General features: G+C 35.1%; 7 protein-coding genes across 8 annotated transcripts; 5 read left to right on the plus strand and 2 right to left on the minus strand.

The window, feature by feature from the left end:
- Positions 1-210: 210 nt before the first annotated feature.
- On the plus strand, positions 211-2,651 carry LOC114195645 (two-pore potassium channel 1). Of its 2 annotated transcripts, none has more exons than XM_028086185.1 (3): positions 211-433; positions 1,246-2,151; positions 2,335-2,651. In XM_028086185.1, the coding sequence occupies exons 2-3, from the start codon at positions 1,265-1,267 to the stop codon at positions 2,483-2,485; spliced, it is 1,038 nt and encodes a 345-aa protein (XP_027941986.1). In that variant the 5' UTR covers positions 211-433; positions 1,246-1,264; the 3' UTR covers positions 2,486-2,651. The 2 variants fall into 2 exon arrangements, with proteins under 2 accessions (XP_027941986.1, XP_027941987.1); XM_028086186.1 differs by having other exon boundaries at positions 339-433; positions 1,167-2,151.
- A 2,124-nt stretch (positions 2,652-4,775) lies between these two features.
- Positions 4,776-5,190, minus strand: LOC114195224. The gene has a single exon (XM_028085619.1). The coding sequence runs from the start codon at positions 5,080-5,082 to the stop codon at positions 4,786-4,788; it is 297 nt and encodes a 98-aa protein (XP_027941420.1). The 5' UTR covers positions 5,083-5,190; the 3' UTR covers positions 4,776-4,785.
- Positions 5,191-5,624: 434 nt separating this feature from the next.
- Positions 5,625-8,129, plus strand: LOC114194358 (cysteine synthase 2). Its single transcript, XM_028084526.1, has 6 exons — positions 5,625-5,885; positions 5,955-6,029; positions 6,263-6,406; positions 6,802-7,188; positions 7,277-7,512; positions 7,660-8,129. Exons 1-6 carry the CDS (start codon positions 5,685-5,687, stop codon positions 7,880-7,882), a joined length of 1,266 nt encoding a protein of 421 aa, XP_027940327.1. The 5' UTR covers positions 5,625-5,684; the 3' UTR covers positions 7,883-8,129.
- Positions 8,130-8,266: 137 nt separating this feature from the next.
- LOC114194360 lies at positions 8,267-10,141 on the minus strand. The gene is made up of 3 exons (XM_028084527.1): positions 9,873-10,141; positions 9,006-9,103; positions 8,267-8,896 (listed from the first exon to the last, which is right to left on the minus strand). Exons 1-3 carry the CDS (start codon positions 9,913-9,915, stop codon positions 8,624-8,626), a joined length of 414 nt encoding a protein of 137 aa, XP_027940328.1. The 5' UTR covers positions 9,916-10,141; the 3' UTR covers positions 8,267-8,623.
- Positions 10,142-11,518: 1,377 nt separating this feature from the next.
- Positions 11,519-13,300, plus strand: LOC114193802. The gene is made up of 2 exons (XM_028083743.1): positions 11,519-11,971; positions 12,093-13,300. Exon 2 carries the CDS (start codon positions 12,404-12,406, stop codon positions 13,172-13,174), a length of 771 nt encoding a protein of 256 aa, XP_027939544.1. The 5' UTR covers positions 11,519-11,971; positions 12,093-12,403; the 3' UTR covers positions 13,175-13,300.
- A 1,838-nt stretch (positions 13,301-15,138) lies between these two features.
- LOC114193521 (nuclear transcription factor Y subunit B-3-like) lies at positions 15,139-16,357 on the plus strand. Its single transcript, XM_028083352.1, has one exon. The coding sequence runs from the start codon at positions 15,418-15,420 to the stop codon at positions 15,988-15,990; it is 573 nt and encodes a 190-aa protein (XP_027939153.1). The 5' UTR covers positions 15,139-15,417; the 3' UTR covers positions 15,991-16,357.
- Positions 16,358-17,486: 1,129 nt separating this feature from the next.
- Positions 17,487-18,513, plus strand: LOC114195453 (protein TIC 20-v, chloroplastic). The gene has a single exon (XM_028085934.1). The coding sequence runs from the start codon at positions 17,602-17,604 to the stop codon at positions 18,244-18,246; it is 645 nt and encodes a 214-aa protein (XP_027941735.1). The 5' UTR covers positions 17,487-17,601; the 3' UTR covers positions 18,247-18,513.
- The last annotated feature ends 3,097 nt before the right edge of the window (positions 18,514-21,610 follow it).

The raw sequence follows: 21,610 nt of genomic DNA on the forward strand, positions 1-21,610 counted from the left end.
ATATATATATATATATATGGTCGTTTAGATTAAAAGAAAAAAAAGAAAAAAAAAATTAAAACTAATTTAATTGATGTGAAAAATTAAGATATTAATTTTCTTATTACGTGTATTTGTTTTTTGATATTTCCTCGTTTTTCTTAGATCTATGTCTCGTTTTACTTTATAGTGAGAACAAAAGAACATCTATAACAGCCTTGATAGAGAAGCCAAAATACAGTTGACGAAAACTACCGCGTGGACCACATACATGGGACTTTTTTGTTCTGTCCCTTTTGAAAACAAACACACAACTACTAAATAAATAAACCGGATATTATCTTGCGCAAATTGGTTTATGAATAATATTAAATATGTCAGATGGGATCCACTTTCACTGAATCGGAAGCTTTCAGAAGCCTTTGTCCTCCAGCAACAGTAAACCACTTCAAAGGTTAGAGTTTTCAAAGGTTGTTGTTGTGATGGGTTTTGTTTCCTCTTCGATTCTTAGTTCAACACATGCCTTTCTTCTTCAAGCTCGGTTCCTATTTCATTGGAATCACCACTGCTTAATGGTTTCGTTCGAGTTCTCTTTTGGATGTCGTTGATTAGTGATCTGTAAATTTTGCAGATGTTTTCTCTGTAAAGAGAGTTAGGTTGAACTTGAATAGTACTGTTTTTGTTTCTAGAAATGAGGAAATTTCATGCTCCTTGAAATTGACCGCAGTTGGACAAGTCTTTCACATGAACAACCTTAAAGTATTCATTGTTGCCCTCAACTCAGATCACTAGGCTTTAGGTTGTGATGTTGAACCATATTCTATTTTTTTCAAAAGCTCTTGCAAGTTGCTGTTTTTAAGGCATAAACACTCCGATTTGTTTTTTGTAATTTTGGGTTACTGTTGCGGAACTGTTTTGGCTTACTTGGCCAGAGAAAAATACTTCCTGAGGGTAAAATCCTTGCAATGAAATTTGAATTTACTTTAAAACTGCGTTGTTTCCCAAAACCAAACTTCGTTGACTTCTGGTTTATCACATTTTCTGGTCCTTTTGTTCTGTTTTCTGATGTTGACAACATAGTAGGAATGTTATATATGATGAAGCTTGTATAGCTTTCATTAGAATTGGACATTGAGAAATTGAGAGCTAAACAAGAAGTCCCTGTTCATTAGTTGTGTTTGTTCTAGGATTCCTTTTGGCATCTAGGAGCGTAATTTGCAAAGTTGAATCTGGAATCCCATGTTGCTTGGTTGGACTGTTTTGCAGCTGAATCAGTTCCAACATCATGACCAACAATAATGTAAAGGAGCCCTTGCTGTCATCACTGAATGAGACTCAAAAGGCTAAACGGCTGTTAAACAAGAGAAGGTTACACCGCTCTAGGAGTGCTCCTAACACAGATCTTGTTCCTTCTGAGACACAATGCAAAGAATCAACTCCTCCAACTACGTCCATATTTCAGAATTTGCATCCAAATCACAAAAGAGTTGCTATCTACCTTGCAGTATATTTATGTGTAGGTGCTTTAATCTTCTTCCTTGTGAGGGACCAGATCAAGGGGACGAAAACAGATGGAGTTCTTGATGCTTTGTACTTCACAATTGTTACAATGACCACTGTTGGATATGGAGACCTTGTGCCAGATAGCCACCTAACAAAACTACTTGCGTGTGCCTTTGTTTTTTCTGGTATGGCATTGATCGGACTCACTGTAAGCAAAGCAGCAGATTACTTAGTTGAGAAACAGGAACTTTTGCTGGTTAAAGCTATGCACCAAAAAGTTGGTTCAACTAGAATATTAAGGGAGCTTGAGACCAATAAAACAAGATACAAACTTTTTGTAGTCTTTTTCCTCCTTTTGGTGCTCTTCACTGCAGGGATAGTTTTTCTGGTGACTGTTGAGAAACTGGATGTTATTGATGCATTCTACTGTGTTTGTTCTACCATTACAACCCTTGGTTATGGGGACAAAAGTTTCTCAACTCAAGCAGGAAGAATATTTGCTGTGTTTTGGATATTGACAGGTACTATTACTTTAGCTCAGTTTTTTCTCTACGTTGCTGAGCTAAACACTGAAATCAGACAAAAGGAGCTTGTGAAGTGGGTGCTTACAAGGAAAGTGACCAATTTGGATTTGGAGGCTGCTGATCTTGATGAGGATGGAACTGTTGGGTTAGTTAAGGATTCTTTGAAAGTCATATATTACTATATAATTGTTTTAACCAAATTTGGCCGAACAGTTTCTGAGATCAAGATCAGTCTATCTTAAAAACTGTTCGGCTACCTTCGGTGAAAACAACAATCAATTATGAAAGAATGATTTCATTAATTTTTATCTGTTTTTTCTTCTGATAGGGCTGCTGAATTTGTTATTTATAAGCTGAAAGAGATGGGGAAGATTAGTCAAGAAGATATATCACTTGTGATGCAGGAGTTTGAACAGCTAGATGTTGATGATTCTGGTACACTGTCAACTTCGGATATAACATTGGCTCAGTCATCTTAGACTAACACATTACATCTTGGTACAGAGTGATACTATTTTTTTTCTTACTTCAAATTGTTCACCACTTAGTCACCGAGCTGCTTATACATATAATGTAATCATTCATATATATGTATATTAAATGCTTAATTTTCTGTTCAATATAAGCTTGAAACTTTACACTTCAGAATCTTCTGTATTGTTAAATATATAATTCTGCAAGCTTATCATATGTAAATGAAATTTTTTAAATTTGTTGAAGATCCCAAGTTGCTAAAAATATAACTAAATCATGATATAGAAGTGAATGCAAATGTAATTTTTGAAAACTAAAATATAGCCACATAATGATATCGGAGTGAATGCATATCTAATTTTATTTTATTTTTTTAAAGTGAACTTTATATAAGATTGAGTTGGATTCAAATTCTAATTTTCAATAAAAATGTAGTGCAAAATTAAGTTATGAGTAAAATTTTATTACGTCTTTAATTTTGTTTAATATAACTACATGTAGAACCCCATCATCATAACATAACAAAAACTAAAGATATTTTTTTCCTTTTATTTTATTTTTAAAATGATATATATATATATATATATATATATATATATATAATTTTTCACAAATATGTATTTTGTAAAAAAGATCTTTAGAAGTAATTCTTTTTCTTTATACATATACATTTTAGATAACAATAGCACACAAATAACGAGTATCAAAATATGTCAGTGAGAAGTTTGAGTGAATTAATCTAATTAGTGCAAAAGTTAAATACTAGTTATGTAAATTAATTAACAAATGAATATTTTAAATAAGGTATGCCTCTGTTTATTATAGTTGAGTTTTAAATTTTGAAATTTTAAAAAACTAAATTTCCTTTGAGCTTTATAATTGTCTACTATAGTCCCTTTTTTTTTCAACTTTTAAACTTTAGCACCAAATATTACATACAACTTTTCATTGGCATGCCAATTTTACAATTAAGTTAAAAAACAGAAACTACAATTTGTCTACGGAGTAAGTATCACGTAACATAAATTTTAATGGTGTCGTAAAAGTAGGGATCAAAATCAATATTTTTTAATTACAAAGACCAAACAATATAATTTCGACTAGGAACTGAAAATCATATTTTTCCATCTATTATATATTGATTTAATTTAATGTCTGTTAGGCTGTAAACTTCTGACAAACAAACTGCGCCATTTTATTTTTCAAATTATCATAAGCAATTTATCTGAGTAATTTATTTCAAATTTGATATCATTGTACAAGGAAAAAAAAAATTGGAAACTTTAAACATGCATGTTTAAAGTTATATAGGTCATAAAAAGAGAAAAAAGAGATATGTTAAAGTTGTGTGGCTGTTATCTACTTCTTGTAAGATTTTGAAGAACCCTTCATCTATGACCTGCCTAGAAAGTTTGGTGACTCGGTTGTTAGTTGTGATGTGCATTCAATTTCAAAAATGGTATTGGTCCACCACACCACTAACCTTTTCAAAAAACATTATGCCATTTGTGCACCATTGTCTCCTATCTCATAATGAATCACTTTTAAAACTATCTACAAACACAAATGGCTACAACCAGATTGAAGACAGAAAAAATCATATTTATTTTTACCCATCTCTCATCTTTTTTATTTTCCTTTATACAATCAGAACGATAATATATTATATTATTTCTGATAAACAACTACTATTAAAAATAATTGACATAAAGTGAAATCCTTAATCAATATTTTTTAACTTGACGTAACTGTTTTGAACCTATCCACACTGTTCGACAACGACACTTCCACAACTGTCCAGATATTATGTTTCTAAACAAATTTGTGTAAGAAATTCTCACCGTAAATTGTTTAGTCAAATCAGAAAGAGTAACTCATAGAGAGAAGGGTGATGTAATAAAGCAACAAAATTGTATACACCGATCGGTGACGGAAAACAACAAAGTTTCGCGTTGGTGACCTAAGCATTATTTGAATTTCATCAACATGTACGCCACTTCTCATCCTTCACTTCACCATCACTGTCAACAAAATCTAAAAACACTGCCATAGCAGCACCGTTTTTTCTGCAAAAACAATTTTCGAAACAAGAGAGAGAGAGAGAGAGAGTTACAACGTTAATTGACACGACCCAACCGTTAAACGGTCCATCAAGACATAACTATTATTCTTAAAAACCACAAAACGTAAATTACAAGACTGTCTCCTTTCTTCAATTAACCGACATTTGAATGAAAGAAGAAAAAAGAAGAAAATAAATGGGCGTTAGATAATGAAGGAGCAGTGTGTGTTTACCTAACCTTGATTAGTCAGACTTGTGGCGAGTGTCGAAGGGCGGGTCATGGTGGCCGGCGACGTAATCGAGGAGGCCTTGGCCGGCGCTGTGGAGGGAAGTGGCGTCGGAGGAGGGTAAAGGGGAAGTCTTGGCGATGAAGAAAACTAGGGCAAAGACTAGAGCAGTGGAGAGGAAGAGTGGCCAGAAATAGGCCAAGAGAGTGATGAATCTTGGAGCCATGAGTGTGAGAGAGAAGAGCGTGAGACAGAAGAGAAGTGCCCCGAGAAAATGGTATCTGAACTTTAACAACTTCTCTTGGATCTCCATGGGAATGATGTGCAAGGTGTTGCAGAGAGAAACTCTCTCAGACAAAAGTGTTTGTTTGGTTGATTTTTCGAACTTTCAAGCGAGAAGGGACACTAACGTACATTGATTGCAATTTCTATGTTTTAAAGATACAACACTAACGTACATTCATTACAATTTTAATATTAATATAATTCAACCTGTTAAAAAACATATTGGGTTAGATTTATATATATTTTTAAATTAAATTAAGTCCAGTCAAATATATTTCCTTAGTGAGTTAAATTGGATTGAGTGAATAAGAATAAGATTTTGAAAATCTCTCTCTCTTTTTAATAATTCGAAATAATTAAAAGTTAAATTTAAAAATCTAACAGCTTTGATACACATTTAAGAAAATATTTATTGTTAAGGGTAAAAATTTTAAAAGTTCAATTTCGTTGTTAAAAAGACAGTGCGCGAAGAATACGAAGGTGCAGGAGCAAGTTAGGGGAGTGTCATTGTAAATGGGCCAGGAGAAAAGGGTGGTCCAAGCATGAGAGAAAGCCCAATAACTTTGATTTTGTTTGTGGTGTTGGGAATGGCGGTTGTGGAGCAGAGAAACACAGGGTGGAAAGGAAAAAATGGCGCCGGTGGCAGCGAGAGGCGCAGGCGCCGTTGGTGTTGGTGTCGCAATCTTCATCTCAGTCGCTCTCACCACCTATTTCATCTGTGACCGCCGCTCCAAGAAGAAGAACATATCAAGGAAGAACGGGCTCGTGGAGGCCATCGGTAACACCCCTCTCATTCGGATCAACAGTCTCTCCGCCGCCACTGGCTGTCAAGTAACTATCTATCTCTGCTCATCTATTATCTTTACCAATTCATTCCGCTAACCACCAATTTCTCCTCAGATTCTCGGCAAGTGCGAGTTCTTGAATCCCGGAGGCAGCGTCAAGGACCGTGTTGCTCTTCAAATAATTCAAGAGGTTAATTCGAAGTAGTTTCAATCATTCGCGTGTGCTATTAGTCACTGTTTTCCATACAATTTTCAAAGCTTCGGTTCATCATCTTATCAATTTCTCACTACTCTCTATTTATTTATCTTTTTCCTTGTTTCCTTTTTAACACAATTGTTTTCGTTGGGGTTGAATGTCAAATTTATCAATCTGATTACATATACGTATCAGTCTGAAGATTTTCTCTATGGTTGATTGCGCAGGCTCTGGAATCTGGCCAGCTACGTCCAGGTGGAATAGTTACTGAAGGGAGTGCTGGAAGTACTGCCATTAGCATTGCTACTGTTGCTCCTGCCTATGGGTGCAAGGCCCACGTGGTTATACCAGATGATGCTGCCATTGAGAAGGTATTTTATAATTATTGTAATGCAATCCAGCAAGTCTGATAATCAATTTAGTACTGAACTTCGAAGGTTTGACCATTTTTTTTTCCCGTTTAATTTAGAAGAACTTGTGTACAGCTTATTCGGAGAGCTTGTGATATGTTTACATGTTGTTTTCTTCTTTCAATTAGCTGTGCAGGATTTCTTGTGAAAGCAGCTTATAGATTATATTGAAACCGTTTAACCTTATTTTCCTTTTAATTATGTAAACAACTTATACGTAAGTAGTTATTGAATATCACCTTAGATTGTCGGAGACTACCACGCATGTTATGTGGTGATTAGTACCATACCTTTTAATAATTTCTCGTAAGTTTTTGTATCTGATTGATGATTGTCTTGCTTGGATCAATCTTCAGTCTCAAATACTTGAAGCCCTTGGGGCAACTGTTGAAAGAGTGCGACCAGTGTCCATTACTCACAAAGACCATTTTGTAAATATCGCAAGAAGACGGGCATCTGAAGCAAATGAGTTTGCGCTGAAACCGAAAAATTTACAACTGAATGACAAGGACACTGCGAAAATAAATGGTTATGAATCTGATGGATACCATTATAGCTCTCTGTTTCCTAGTGACTGCCAAGGTGGGTTTTTTGCAGATCAGTTTGAAAACTTAGCGAACTTCAGGGCCCATTACCAGGGTACAGGGCCTGAGATTTGGGAACAGACCAATGGAAAGTTAGACGCATTTGTTGCAGCAGCAGGCACTGGTGGCACTGTGGCTGGTGTTTCTACGTTTCTTCAGGTTCGCCACGGCACACTTTCCTCCAGTTTTTAGATGCCACTTTGGGTGTGAAAGTTGTCTGACATATTTCTTGTCCCATGCTCAACAGGAAAAGAATCCAGAAATCAAATGCTTCCTCGTAGATCCTCCAGGTTCTGGTTTGTATAATAAGGTAACTCGGGGAGTGATGTACACCAAAGAGGAGGCTGAAGGAAAAAGACTCAAGAATCCATTTGACACTATAACTGAAGGAATTGGAATTAACAGGATAACAAAGAATTTTGCGATGGTAAAACTTAATGGCGCCTTTAGAGGCACCGATAGGGAGGCTGTTGAAATGGCTAGGTTGTTACTTACTCTGTTGTTGGCTTCCCACTTTTCTTATTTTTGACATTTGTTTATTCTTTTATTTTAAGTGTCTCAACCAGAAGAATGATTACATGAAATGATGCCTGAACTTGTTACCACTATCGTTTTTTATGTATGTATCAGGTTTCTTTTGAAGAACGATGGACTCTTCCTCGGGAGTTCATCTGCAATGAACTGTGTCGGAGCAGTTAGAGTAGCACAGGCAATTGGCCCTGGCCATACCATTGTGACCATACTCTGCGATAGTGGAATGAGACATTTGAGCAAGTTCTATAATGCTGAATACTTGTCTGAGCTGGGTTTGACACCGAAAGCAGCTGGATTGGAGTTCTTAGGCATCGAATGAATAGGTTTCCTCAGAGTTTTGAATTTTTAATGCCACTGGGTAAGTGCTTAACGCCTGCCTTGGATGGCGGTGACCACTTAGAAGTTAGAACTGAGGGTATTGTAGTGATTGATATAGATAGTTAGAACTGGGAGAGGTATGTCATTCGTTGGAAGACTTGTAATTAGAAGTCTCCAAACTTTTGTAAACTCTACCGTGATGACAAGGTATTCAAAGTGAGAACTGTTAATTTTTTTTATCAGTAATACTTACTATTTCTCCCATGAGTTGGATTCAGAATCTAATATGACTTAAGGAAATTCATTAACACCTTAATATTTTTCTTTGGTCTGCATTAATAGGCAATATTGAGATAAAGGTGTCAAGTCCATTACCACAAATAGCTACAGTTTACTGTGCGGCACAAGATCTTTATTATCAATCGACTAAGTGTGATTGGATTACAATTCCATCCATCTCAACCTTCTAAGTGAGTGTTTGGACTACAATCTTCTAAGAGTGTGTTTGGATTACAATGCCATTCAACTCAACCTTCGTACAATAAATTGAAAAGTACAAAACTTCTCTTCAACACCACCCTATCACATTTCCAAACATACCCTAAGTTATAAATTTATTATCATGGTACATAACCTCCCAAATTGGGTGTCTCGAGCATCAAACTGTATAACAAAAGGTGCCTAAAGTGGACAATCTCCAAGAAAAAATAGTCCAAAGACAGACACCAAAATCTCCAATGCATTACCTTCTCTCAAACTGAGATTCTTGGCAATGTGGATCTAACCAGTCTCTGGGGGATCCCTTTACCGAGTTCGGACTTCCTTTGCCCCCACCCACAAGCTCCCTCAGATTATCCACCTTGTTCTCCCTACCCGTCCCACCATTTCTCTTGTCAGCTTCTTTCAGTTTTTGCTTCAGCCTCTGCTTCCGGTTAGAAGAATTTAGTTCTTGCTGTTTTGCTAGTGAAGGAGGTGCTCCGTGTGGGCCCAGATAGATGTTCTCTTCCTTCTTCGCCTACAACAAACTAAAGTAATTAGCATTCAGATTGTCTACGCACTCAGTATCATCAAAGACTTAAACCAGAAAATTATAGTCTCCAATAAGAATATTTTCTTGAGCTAACCTTTGATGCAGAATTCGAAGATTCTACATTAGGAACATGAGGTTTACTTTGATCAGAGTCTCCAATTCCCAAACTTGGAATCACAAATCCATCAGTGTCTACGACAAAAAAGAGTCCACCCATTAAAAATCAAATGCATTTTTTACCCGAAGAAGTTAAGTGTTAAGATGCATCCATCTCAGGAAAGAAAGAACTATTCCATAGTCAGTGAGTAAAAATCTCCCAAGACAGTCACAGAGTTGTTCATTTTCATTGCAAACGTACAGCACAATAAATCACAAAAACTTAAACATATTTATCCGCAAGAATAAACATAAAGAACAAATAATAATAAACCTAATTCAGTGCTAGATTTCTCTGTATGCGAGGACACGATTTCAATCCAAAATAAATGCCCCTAATTTACTTTAAAAAAACAGCATTAACAAATTGAATCAGCAGGATATCAAATTAAGATGGACCTATAAGCATTCCACACGGATGTGATCCTAAGATAAGCACCGAGCGCCACAGGCAATGGCCCCAGAAAGAAAAAAACATCAGAAAAGATGACAACCCCAAAAACTAGAACAGCGAATTAATTAACAACAATAATAACCAATCCAATTTCAAAATTTTTGCGTTGTGATTCAAATAAGATCCATATATAACGCAGAAACAAATCATCCTTGCCATCTTCAACAATCTAAAAAGCCTCCATTTACAAATCCATCAGTAAAACCCCACCCCTAGAAGAAATAGAAGAAAGCACACAACACAAAAACAACCTCAAAAAGATCCTCTTTTTTTTTCTACCCTCGTTCATTGTTCCCGGTGGTGTCGTCCAGAACCAAAAAGGACAAAAATTGAAGGGAAAAAATGGCATACCCCACTCGTCTTCTTGTTGTTGAATCTGAGAAGAGGGGTCCATCGTAAACTGACGACCATGGATTTGAACGCGCACTGGGCGATGAAGCCCGGTTGAAGAGAGAACACCCAAAATTTCACCAACACAAATCTCGAGATAGAATATTACGTTAATAATCAATCGATCGAGTGATTGAAGATGCTTTTTTGTGGAGGAAATTGAGAGGGCAATTAAACCCCAACTCTAGGGTTTCACTGTGCGCGTTTGATCGCGTACCTGAATTACCCCTTTGATTTGGGGCAAAATTGTATAGAGATTGGACTGAAGTTCTCCACTGCTAAAGGGTAGTTTTGTCATTGACATTCTCGAATGGGATTCCTCAGAGCATATGCTTGTTTTTTTTTTCTTTTTTTGGTTGGATGATTGACAATTTATTAAAGAAAAGATTCGCAAATATTTTACATTAGGTCATTTTTATAGAAGCTGCCCTTCTTGTATTTTAATTCCTAATCAATATTCAAAATGAAAAAAAAATATTTTGTTATAACTTTAATATAATATTTTCCTTTTCACACCTTTTTTATATTCTTCTCTCATTTCCATGACCAATATATTCGTGTTATTATAACTCCTTCCAATTTATTAAAAAGAACAATCTTATTACATAATTTGAATATAGTTCCGCGTAATGAAATTTCAAATATGGTTTTTTTATATAATTTAAAATATCAAATTCACATATTCCAAATTGGAATACAATCAATACTAATATATCCTTATTTTTAGTTTCAATATTATTTAATTATTCACGTTACAAAGTCACTGTGAAACAATTATAGAGTGATTCGTTTTAATTGAACTAATTATATTACTTTTAAATATATTTGTAGAGTTATGCCTCTCTATTTTACACCAATAATCATTTTTTTTATCATGACATACATTTCAAATTAAAATTTATTTAGTAATTTAGACACTTATCTCAACCATATATTAGAATTAAAAACTAATAGCACTCAATTTACTTGAATTAAGGCATAATATAATGATAAAAAGTGAGAGACTTTTAAAAATGTCAAGAACAATAATCATTGAGGAGAAGGCATAATAATCCACAAGATTTCCCACCAAGAAACACAATCAAATAAAGGTCACGAAAAAGCATTTGATCAATGCGATGTCTTTTTGTGAATGGCCTCTGTTTCCACGTCTTTCTTGTCTGTTGTTCTTCATTTTCTATACCATCATTTCTGCGTTGGCACGAGCAAATGATTATGAGAGGGATTAAGGCTAAGAGTTGCATAAAAAGGTAGAAAAGAGTGGAAAAGCTGACACGTACATTTCACATTTATGATATTGTTTGATTATGCTAAATACTCTGGTATCTATAGTTTCATATCTTTTACAAATCAAGGTAACAACTAGTATTAGATTTATCTAATTGAGAACAAAATCTAGGCATGTAGCTGCATAAATTACTCAACCTACTCTTTTTTTTTACCTAGTCAAGTTATACCTAACTCAATATCTCAAAACTAGATGATGATTATATTTTACTTATTATATATTACAGTATTATACATTGATGTGAGATTTTTTGTACTTTTAAAAGTCTTGTATTGTACCAATGAACATTGGAACCAGTTGGTAGTACTGATAGCTGATATAGTGTGGAACAGAAAAGGAATGGAGAGTAGCTGACAATGTTATAGATATCTTCTGTAATGGGGCCTCCACTCCATTAAAGTCTGCATGAGCATGACATGCAGAAGCAGAAAAGAACTTTGAGGACAATTACTTTTGTATGTATAATGAACCTAGGTAACAATAGTAGAAAGTGGATAAATCATTAATTACAAAACATTGCTGATTGCTTATTTAATGTGTCTTAGTTTATTAAGAATTGTAGTTGTGTTTGCCGGGGAGTTTTTGTCAACCTGTCATCATATTCATACTCAAATTTCATTGAAGCAAAAAGTTACATTGATACCAAATCAAAGGTTTGTTTGATGCAAGTGATGGAAATCTAGTACGGAAAAATGTCATCTGGGGAAGTGTCTCAAGAAAGGAACACCCATAAAGAAGTGTTCTTCGGAGAAATCTGTAGTTTCCTGATTCGGTGTGTTGGGTTTCTGCAAATGGGTTTTGTTTTGTTGTGATGTGAGTGAAATAGAGGGAGAAGCAAGGTCCTTGTTCAGCACATTATCCATTGATTTGATCAAATTGTTTTCTTGGGTCAGGTATCAAGCCATGTTCTTGCACATGCATTCGACAAGTCCAAGGCTTTGAGGTTGTAAATATTCTCGGAAAACAAACAGCTTTGCTATCTCCAAGAGAATCAGATGCAGATAATGAATAATATAAGGTTTCATGTCAGAGAAAAATAGAAGAAACAACTGGTTTGAACTTGATCTTCCAAGAACCAGACATCACCACACATCACCCTTATCAGGTTTGATGAAAAAGAACTTGTTTTTTTTCTTTGGGGTTCTGATCATGATCTTACGAGTCTTCTTGTCATTGAAAAGCTAAAAAATTTCCTCCTTAGCGAATGATCATGGTGAAAGTAACAAAGCAACAGATCTGTCACAAGCTGTGTTCAAACTTTTGCAGTTTGTTGTCACCAATCCTTCTGGTTCTTGTCCTTCTATTTTCACTTTTCATTTTCTTTTCACTTTCTGAATCCTCTCCTTCCCTTCTCACCCTACTGATTGCTCTTCTATCTACCATGTTTCTTGTCACAATGACAAAGAAAAAAGGGTTCTTACATGAAAATCTCGTCCAAGATAACCAGAAGAAATTGGAAGTAGAGCTTTCATTAGGAGATATTACAACCCAACAAAGTGAAACTGCTCAGAACCAAGTTGAAGCAAAGTCAGAGTCCTCGTTTTTATTAGATAGTGAAAGCAGAAACATCACTGATAAAGGCTTTGAACTCATTGCTGAGGAGTATGAGCAACAAGCTGATCCAAAATCAGATACTTCACTTCCATCTGATTCTGAAAGCAACACCAGCTCAACCATGAGTGAAGAGAGTACTGAGATTCGTCACTGTAGAAATCAAAATCTTGGTATATCTGATAAATTGGCGTTTGATAGTGATGATTATGATGAGGATGAGGATGGCTTGATTGAAATCAAACTTCCAAACAACCACTTTTCAGAGTTGTGGCCAGAATGTTTTTTCAAACAGCAAGGTTTCACAGAGCTCTTGGCAGAAATTAATGAGATGAATGAGGATGAAAACCTAATTGAGATTGATATCTACAAGGGATCCACAAAACACCAAGATTTGAGATTGGAGAAGGAGTTGGTTTGTTGAGGAAATCGTTGTTTTCGATTAATACTAATTTTTGTCTTGAAGTTTAGCATAATTTTGTTCTATTTTGCCAATCTAATGTATTATTATGGTCAGCAGAATTCTTGAAACGATGTTTTTTCTCTGGTTTCTCTGCTTTGCTTTCAATAGACATCGATGAACATTAATTTTAAAATATTTTTAAAATATTAAAAATAGTGTGTTTTTAATGCTGAACTCTGTTTTCTTATATTGCTAGAAAAGGAACTTATTTTTCTTGAATCTAATAATATGTATTAGATTATCCTTCACAAGACTGAATGGGTTCAAATAGCATTGTGGAGTAGCAAATAGCAATGGGCTATTCGTGGACCATTAAAATAGTTGCGTGGTAACGGGTTATTAACCCGTTGTTTACTTGGGCTTTTTAACGACCAGAAAAGGACTCCCTGCACAGAAAAAGAAAACATAGAAAGAAAAAAATACAAATAGTTAACGAAAATAAAAAGCACGTAAAGAGTGAAATGTGGGTTTAAATGCCTTAAGTACTTGATGCCGTAATTTATGCATTTGATTATCGTTCTAATGCTTAATCCACTCTGCAGAAATTATTTTCTAAATAGATAAATATGTTTTTTTTCCTCAGATTTCAGTTTTTAGTGAAATTTAGAATTAGTCATTATTCAAAATTTTTGACCAATTTAGTCTTTCATCTTTAGAAATGTATGAATTTAGTCATTTTAACCAGATTTTGTATGAATTTATAAAGATGAATGACTAAATTAGTCTAAAGTTTCGATGAAAGACTAATTCTAAATTTCACTGAAACTAGAAATACCAAAAACATATTTAACCATTTTTTTAAATGATTACATAGAAAAAACATAGAAAAAACACCGATAACAAATGAATTCATTTACCATCTTCCTTCCTATAATTATTTTACCAAAAGCAAATAATAGGAAACAAAAGGTAAAAGACATGACATTAAAGGAATGATGCATTGGTGGGTGACCAATGCAAAGTCACCATTAAGTATAACTAAGCTTGTGCCATCCATTTCCTTAAAGGTATGTGTCTCTCTATCATTAAACTATTTCTCATTATTTTGCAACCTCATGCATGGCCTTTTACCTACTATCCCTTTCAAGGTTATTATTGGAAAATTCCCTATTTATTATCTTTGTATTTTTTTTTCTTTTAGAAACTTACATAAAATCTCTTTTTTATTTTAATAACATTAGAAATTACGTCAACTCTTTTAATGTTTGAAAAATATTATTGCAATACACACCTCTATTCCGTAAGGGTGATCATTAGTCATTATAAATTTGAAAAACAAATTCATGTACTATCTACTCCAGGAATACATGACATTAGTCATTGCAAATATAAAATTTTTTCAGTTATTATAATATCTCACATGTATAAATATTGTAGGTATTGAAAAAACATGGGAGAAATTTCCAACGTGTTTTAATGGCAACATGGCAATGATTTGGGAATGTATGTCTTATATTCTGAGTTTAGATAGATATTTGGAATATCTAATTTTGCTTCAAATGGAAGAAACCTATTCACTCAGTCCACTACTTCTGCTTTTCCCAACAACTAATTATTCACCTCTAATAATTTATTATACCACTTTCCTTGTGGACACTCACACTCAATAAATGCCAAATTATAATTAATTACAAATTTTGTTTTAATCTTAAAATTGTTGAAAATAATTATTTGTTTGCAAAATTATATAAAAAAATTAAAATAATATATTAGTCTTGAATTTTAAAGGAATAATACAAGATATCCAATAGAAAAAATAGAACTTTGTAGAATCTTTTATTATTTTGATGTAACCAAATTTTCTTTTTCTGTTTTTATTTACCTTTTTTATCTCTTTTTTTTTATCAGCATGAAAGTAGCAACGAGATCATGGATAAAAGTTTTGAAGTCATTGCTGAGTGGGCGATTAGACAGTCCAAGTCAGAGTGGAGCATGTAGCGGATACGAAACCAACGGTGGAGATCGTTGCTCCATCGTCAAATCCAATGGTGAAAAAGCCCTCCGTGCAAGCACACACTTATCGACTAACAACGGTGAGGAAGGGTCCACGTGTCCAGCAGATAGAGGCTTATTAAGCCTCTGATCCAACGGACCCTGCTCATTCCATTCTTCCATTTTTTTTCTCTTCACTCTCTCGCTGGAAGTCAACTGAAGGCAGAGTAGAGTGTTGAATTTGTTGAGCCTTCGGAATCGGTGCTGAGTCCATGGCTGACTCGGACAACGACTCGGGGGGAGCGCAGAACGCGGGGAACAGCGGCTTCAGCGAGTTATCGCCTCGGGAACAGGACCGCTTCCTTCCAATCGCCAACGTAAGCAGGATCATGAAAAAGGCTCTGCCGGCGAACGCCAAGATCTCCAAGGACGCCAAAGAGACCGTGCAGGAATGCGTGTCGGAGTTCATAAGTTTCATTACCGGCGAAGCTTCCGACAAGTGCCAGCGCGAGAAGCGCAAGACAATCAACGGCGATGACCTTCTGTGGGCCATGACCACCTTAGGATTCGAGGACTACGTTGAGCCTCTCAAAATTTACCTCCAGCGCTTCCGCGAGATCGAGGGAGAGAAGACCGTGGCCGCGCGCGACAAGGACGCCGCCGCCGCCTCCTCCGTCAGCGGCTACGACTACTCCCCGTCCTCCGCCGCCGCCATGATGCATCATCCGGGACACGTTTACGGGTCCCCCGCGTTCCATCAAGTGAGTGCCGCTCCCGTTATGGGTAAGCCTGGAACTGGGCCTGGGCCTGGGCCCAGTTATCCTGCCCCTGGTAGACCCAGATAGATACACACATACATCCACGTGGTCCTCCATTTGCCACTCCTTTTTCTTATTACTATTTAATATTATTTTTGAAATCCTAAAACCGCATATGCATGACTCATCATCATCGTCATCATCATCATAACAAAGACTAATGCTTCATTAATTAATTGGAGGCTTGCGTTAATTTATTTAATTAAACTGTGAAGTGAAGAAAATTGAAGGAATTTTTCATTTGGGTTGTGCACGCACTCTGTAAAGTTAAGACCGTGACGAGTGGGTGGGTTAGTAATGTTACTGTTACTGTTTATTCCTATCATACTACCCTATAGTGTTTCTTAAATCTTTTCTTATTTATTTATTTATTTTTGTACCATATGTATTATTTATCACTATTGTTATAATTGTTTATTTATTTACCTCCAATGCAAATTCTCAAACATGTGTACATAAACAACAAAACATTTGTAAAGTGATCACTGTTTGCTCAATGATTTCAATCTTCAAAGGCAAATTCAAACCAAACCACAATTCTCACAAAATATCTGCTATAATGTATGATGAAATGCCACTTTTACTTTATGTCCACCTTTGTTTTTCTTGTTCCAGTATCTTCTTTGGGCCTTACTTTTCGTCACCGCTTTCTAGTGAAGTTGTCGTGGGTTTGCTACCAGCCCAGAAAGCCCAAAACTGTAGCGTCTGCACGTGGAATCATGTGTTTATTGGCATTTTCTTCGGCTAATCAACCTTTGATCAAATATAAAACTGGTAATTAATTACAGTTTGGAACGTTCATAAACAGATCTAATTCAGCAACAGTTGAAAAAGTAGTCTAAAATAAACCGAAAATCGATAGGATAAATCATCATTTTATAATATTAATTACGTTTTTTATGAGTATTTGTAAAATTATAACATATAACTTGAATCTAGTTATGAAAAAAAATAATTAATTAAAGCTATATATTTTTATAATCTGTTTGAATTAAAATACGTAAAAATAATTAGTAAGTTTTGTAGATTTATACCATTGTTCCTTGTAAACCAAAGTATAAAAAAAAATATGATACATAAACTGCTATTATATTTATTACATATTTTATCATTTGTTTAATTTATTTTTTTTCAACAGTAAAGATTAAGCTGAAGTGTTTTAAATTAAATCGATGGAAAGATGTATTAAGAAAGTTAATGTAATTGTGTGGACGATTCTTTTATTCAACATCGATTGAATCTAACATTCATACAGCAGTAATTAGAGTATAGATATTTAATTTATTTTTGAATGTCACCATTCTTATTTAATTTCTCATTTGGTTAAAACTAGAGAAGAAAACTACAGTATTTATAACATAATGGAATTTTCTTGGTATTTAAATCAATGGAAAAAGGGGAAAACTGCACTAAAATATCTATTTTATGTTTTATTGTACAAAAAATTCCATTATTTATGTCCAAGGAGATAAGATATTTATAATTTTTTTCACCAACTGAAGCAAAAGATATTTTCCAATCGTTGTTGAAATAAGAAAGATTGTGACGCTATGTAACCTTGTCCATCTTCTTCTCTCTCCTCATCTTCTATCCCCATTTGGCATCACAGTATCCAAAATCGAATCTTTTGGTCGAACCATGGCTTGCTCCACCTTCCTCTGCCCCGTAGCTTCTAGCTTCTCACAAAAACCACTTCAATCCACCTTTCTGCATTCCTCCGTCAACCCCTCTTTTCTCACACTCAACATTCTTCCAAAGAAATTCAGAAAACCCCACCAACTCAGAAGCCTTGTGGTGGCCAAATCCAATGGCAGTGACTCTGCCGATGTTCCTGACCGTTTGATTTCAGCACTCTGTTACTTTTACCCTTTCTTCGATGGCATACAGTATGGAAAGTACGTTATCACTCAGTTCTATCCTGTTCAGGCCATTATTCAACCACTGGTCCCTGCAATAAGAGTTTTCAAGAGCTTCCCCTTTAACGGGTTCCTAGTGTTTTTGACCCTTTATTTTGTTGTGGTGAGAAACCCCAATTTCAGTAGGTATGTGAGGTTCAACACTATGCAAGCCATTGTCCTTGATGTGCTGTTGATTTTCCCTGACCTCTTGGAAAGAGGGTTTAATCCCAGAGATGGGTTGGGGTTGGATTTGATGATGAGTTTGGATAGCACCGTGTTCTTTTTCCTCTTGGTGTGCTTGATTTATGGTTCTTCTTCGTGCTTGGTGGGTCAAATCCCCAGATTGCCCATTGTTGCTGAGGCAGCTGACAGGCAGGTTCTTTGAATCACCAACCCCCATTATTCATAATTTACTTGTATAGCAAAGCAACTTAAGCCTAGGTAGTGGAAAAGTTTGCTTTTTCACTTCCTTAATAGCTGTAGAAACCTTCTGCGAAACGCATTTTAGTTGTTTATTACATTTCTGGATTCTAGTATGTCTTTCTATATCGGGATTGGATTGTCGCAAGACGATGAGAAGCTTCCCTTTCTACATTTTAATTGAATTCAATGTTATTTCTCTCTGGATTTACTGAATGTTTATGGTTTTTCAGTTTTCACGTTTCTCGCACACAAAGACACATCAACTTATTAGTTCTTACATTGTTAGGTTTTAGTTTGAGCTATCTGAGAGTTCAGATATCAGAGTAGTGTTTTTTACAGTGGTAAGGGTGGAGGAGGCACAAATAAAGGTACTCTGCTATGTTGAATATTTTTCTGTACATGTTTTTTGTATAGCCATTTGATAAACTTTTCTACATATGATGGAGGCAAGGCAACCAAAAGAAATTGTTTGCTGCATACATAAATAGCAATGCAGCATGTAGCTGTGGATGGTATTAAACTATTAATGTCGATTTTCTCTGCTTTTTGCTGAAAGCTTGACCAAATTTTTTATGTTGCTGTTATTTGAAAAGTTAGTAAATATTGAAGTACGCAGATCCCTATACTAGATCTCAATGCATTTCATGAGTTTCTCACCTCTTTTTGATCAGTAACGTATTTGTTTGATAAAGGATAATCTGTGAGACAATTTCTGGATTTTACCCATCCTCTTCTATCTTTTATAGCTTAAACACATGTAGAATTGTCATGATGGAGTGTGAGCCCGACTTGAATGTGAAAGTGGTAAGAATTCCTTAAATATTTATGACAAGACTTGGTTAGTTCCTTAATCTATATGACAAGCTTTTCTGAGTGATACAAGATGGTGTCAATGCTTCAAGGTGGTGGGATTACGATAATCCTAGAGGGTTTAAGCAATCTATATTTAGAATCTAAAGGTGTTACATGAAGTATAAATTCTGATGTGCGAATGTAAAGTTCCATCACTCTTAACAAGTTGCTGCCATACCATACCTACTCATGTACTCTCCTCTTTTCTCTCTTTAATATTCCTCTACTCTAATAACGTAAAACACGCGTATAATTGGTGTAATTCTCAATTTTTCAAGTAATTCTCAATTATAACAGTAGCTGTGACTTTTTTTTTTCTTCTTCTTGTACTCAATTTAGAGGAAATCATATTCATATTAGAAGAGATATTTTACATAATATTTTATACTGCATTATTTGTAGTTACAACGTCATCTATAATTATTGACAATCGGATATTATACAACAAAAAAGGATCTCTGATGTCTGATCTAAAACGATCCTTAATATTTCCTATCACACTAAGACTATGAACAACAAAAAGCAGCCAAATTCAGAGGAGAAATACAAAAGAAGAAAAAAGAGTGATAAGGGGAGTTAGAAATGGCAGAATCATAGATGTAGGGCCTCGAGCTTTCCCATAAGGCACGTAGGTGTAGGGATTAGGAGGGGTAAAATAAGGATTTGGTGTTCCATAGCCATAACCATAACCAAAAGTGTAAGGAGCTGGAGGGCTACAACACTGAACACTTGCAGCTGGAGGACACTTGGATTTGCCTTTTCCTGTCTTGTGTGGTGGTGGTGGTGGTGGAGGAGGAGGAGGAGGAAAGACACCATATATAGGGTAACCAGAAGGTGGTGGTGATGCACAGTTCTCACAAGAAGTTGTTGGGGTTGGAATGGCATCAGCTAATGCATCCCCATGAGCTTTAAGGTCAAATTTGGACTCTGATAATAACCAAAGGGCTGTAACTACAACTCCCAGAAACTCTGCTTCAAACATCTTCTGTTCTCTGAAGCTTAATGTTTTACTTGCTTTAGACTAGGAAAATTCATTTATAAGAAGCAATGATGGGGATTGCAATGATGAACTTACAAAAGCTTTAGAGGAAAAAACTTTTCTGGATTTGCTGTTTTCATTTGCTAGCAGGCACCTGATTTAATACAGTCTTGGATCTTTCGCTTTTCTTTATTCTACACATAGGATATGGTGGCAGCACATTTGTCATCATATTATTGAACTAACACACACTAATGTCCTCCACTTTGCATGACTATGTGCTAACGAATTGATGATAAAGTTTGCAACCTTGCTTTTTCACTTCTCTTTCTATCCTTAAGACCTTTTTTAGACCTTGTTATGTTCATCTTAGGTAAGTGCTGTCCTACCATTCATGATGGAATTCCTCGCCATGATGATATCATTTTTTTTACACCAGAGCACTGATCCAAAGATAGATAAAATATGTAATGTTAAAGCAGAAAAGACAAAAAACAGAAATTCTTGTAAGCATATATCATTTGACATTAACTTTTTTGACATAGCATTCAACTTCGTCCAAAACTTTAACTGATTTGGAAGACCTGTCCAAGTTATGGCTACTTAAACGGTCTTAATGATGGGAAAAAATCATGGATCTATGTCTTCACCTTATTCCTTAAACACTATCCATTTTGTCTGCAATATACACAGTTCAAGAATCACTTAAACCATCTTATTTCATAATATCTCTTATGTGTCCTTATTTTGTATATATTATCTTTACAAAATTATCAATGACAGTACATCCTCATGGAAAACATGACTAAGATAAGGCAATAATGCAGAGTTAAGCAATGAGCATATTATTCAAGAATTCACATCATTGTCATGAGTTGCAAAGTCATCTCTAACAACACAAGGGACATCATCGATCTGAACCTTCGAGATAACTACTCTGCTTTGGAACCAAAGAATGTTGGGGACAAAAGAATCGCATGCAGATTGCGGTCATATATTATCCTCATAAAGATTTTGGTCGGAATTAAAATGTCTCGTGATGCTTAATTTATGCGTGTGTCACATTATTTCTTCTGTGATCTGTTCTTATCCTTGCAAAATTTGTTGGATGATGAGAACGACCTGTTTTTTTTACACGTTTAAAAAATAATTAAAAACTTTGTGTGATGTAGACATGCAATTGAACAAGTGTTTGCACTCTATTTAGAAATGGAGGCCCTTGTAAATACTGTTTGTTACAAAATGGGTCATTTCATGTTCTTTCTTCATCCAATATTTAACATGATATTTAATTCTTCTGCATAAAGAAGGTTATCATTAAAATATAATGTAAATATTTAGAATATTTTCTATTATAAATTTTAGTCACAATGGTTATTCTTAAAATTAAAATGGTTATCCCTTACACAATGGTAAAATTTTTTCATTACCATCTAATCTTTGGATTCACTCTTTATTTAAAAGGTTATCACTAGTACATATGATAATCCATAAG

This window comes from Vigna unguiculata, chromosome 8 (assembly GCF_004118075.2).
Source record: "Vigna unguiculata cultivar IT97K-499-35 chromosome 8, ASM411807v1, whole genome shotgun sequence".
Classification (NCBI taxonomy): Eukaryota; Viridiplantae; Streptophyta; class Magnoliopsida; order Fabales; family Fabaceae; genus Vigna; species Vigna unguiculata.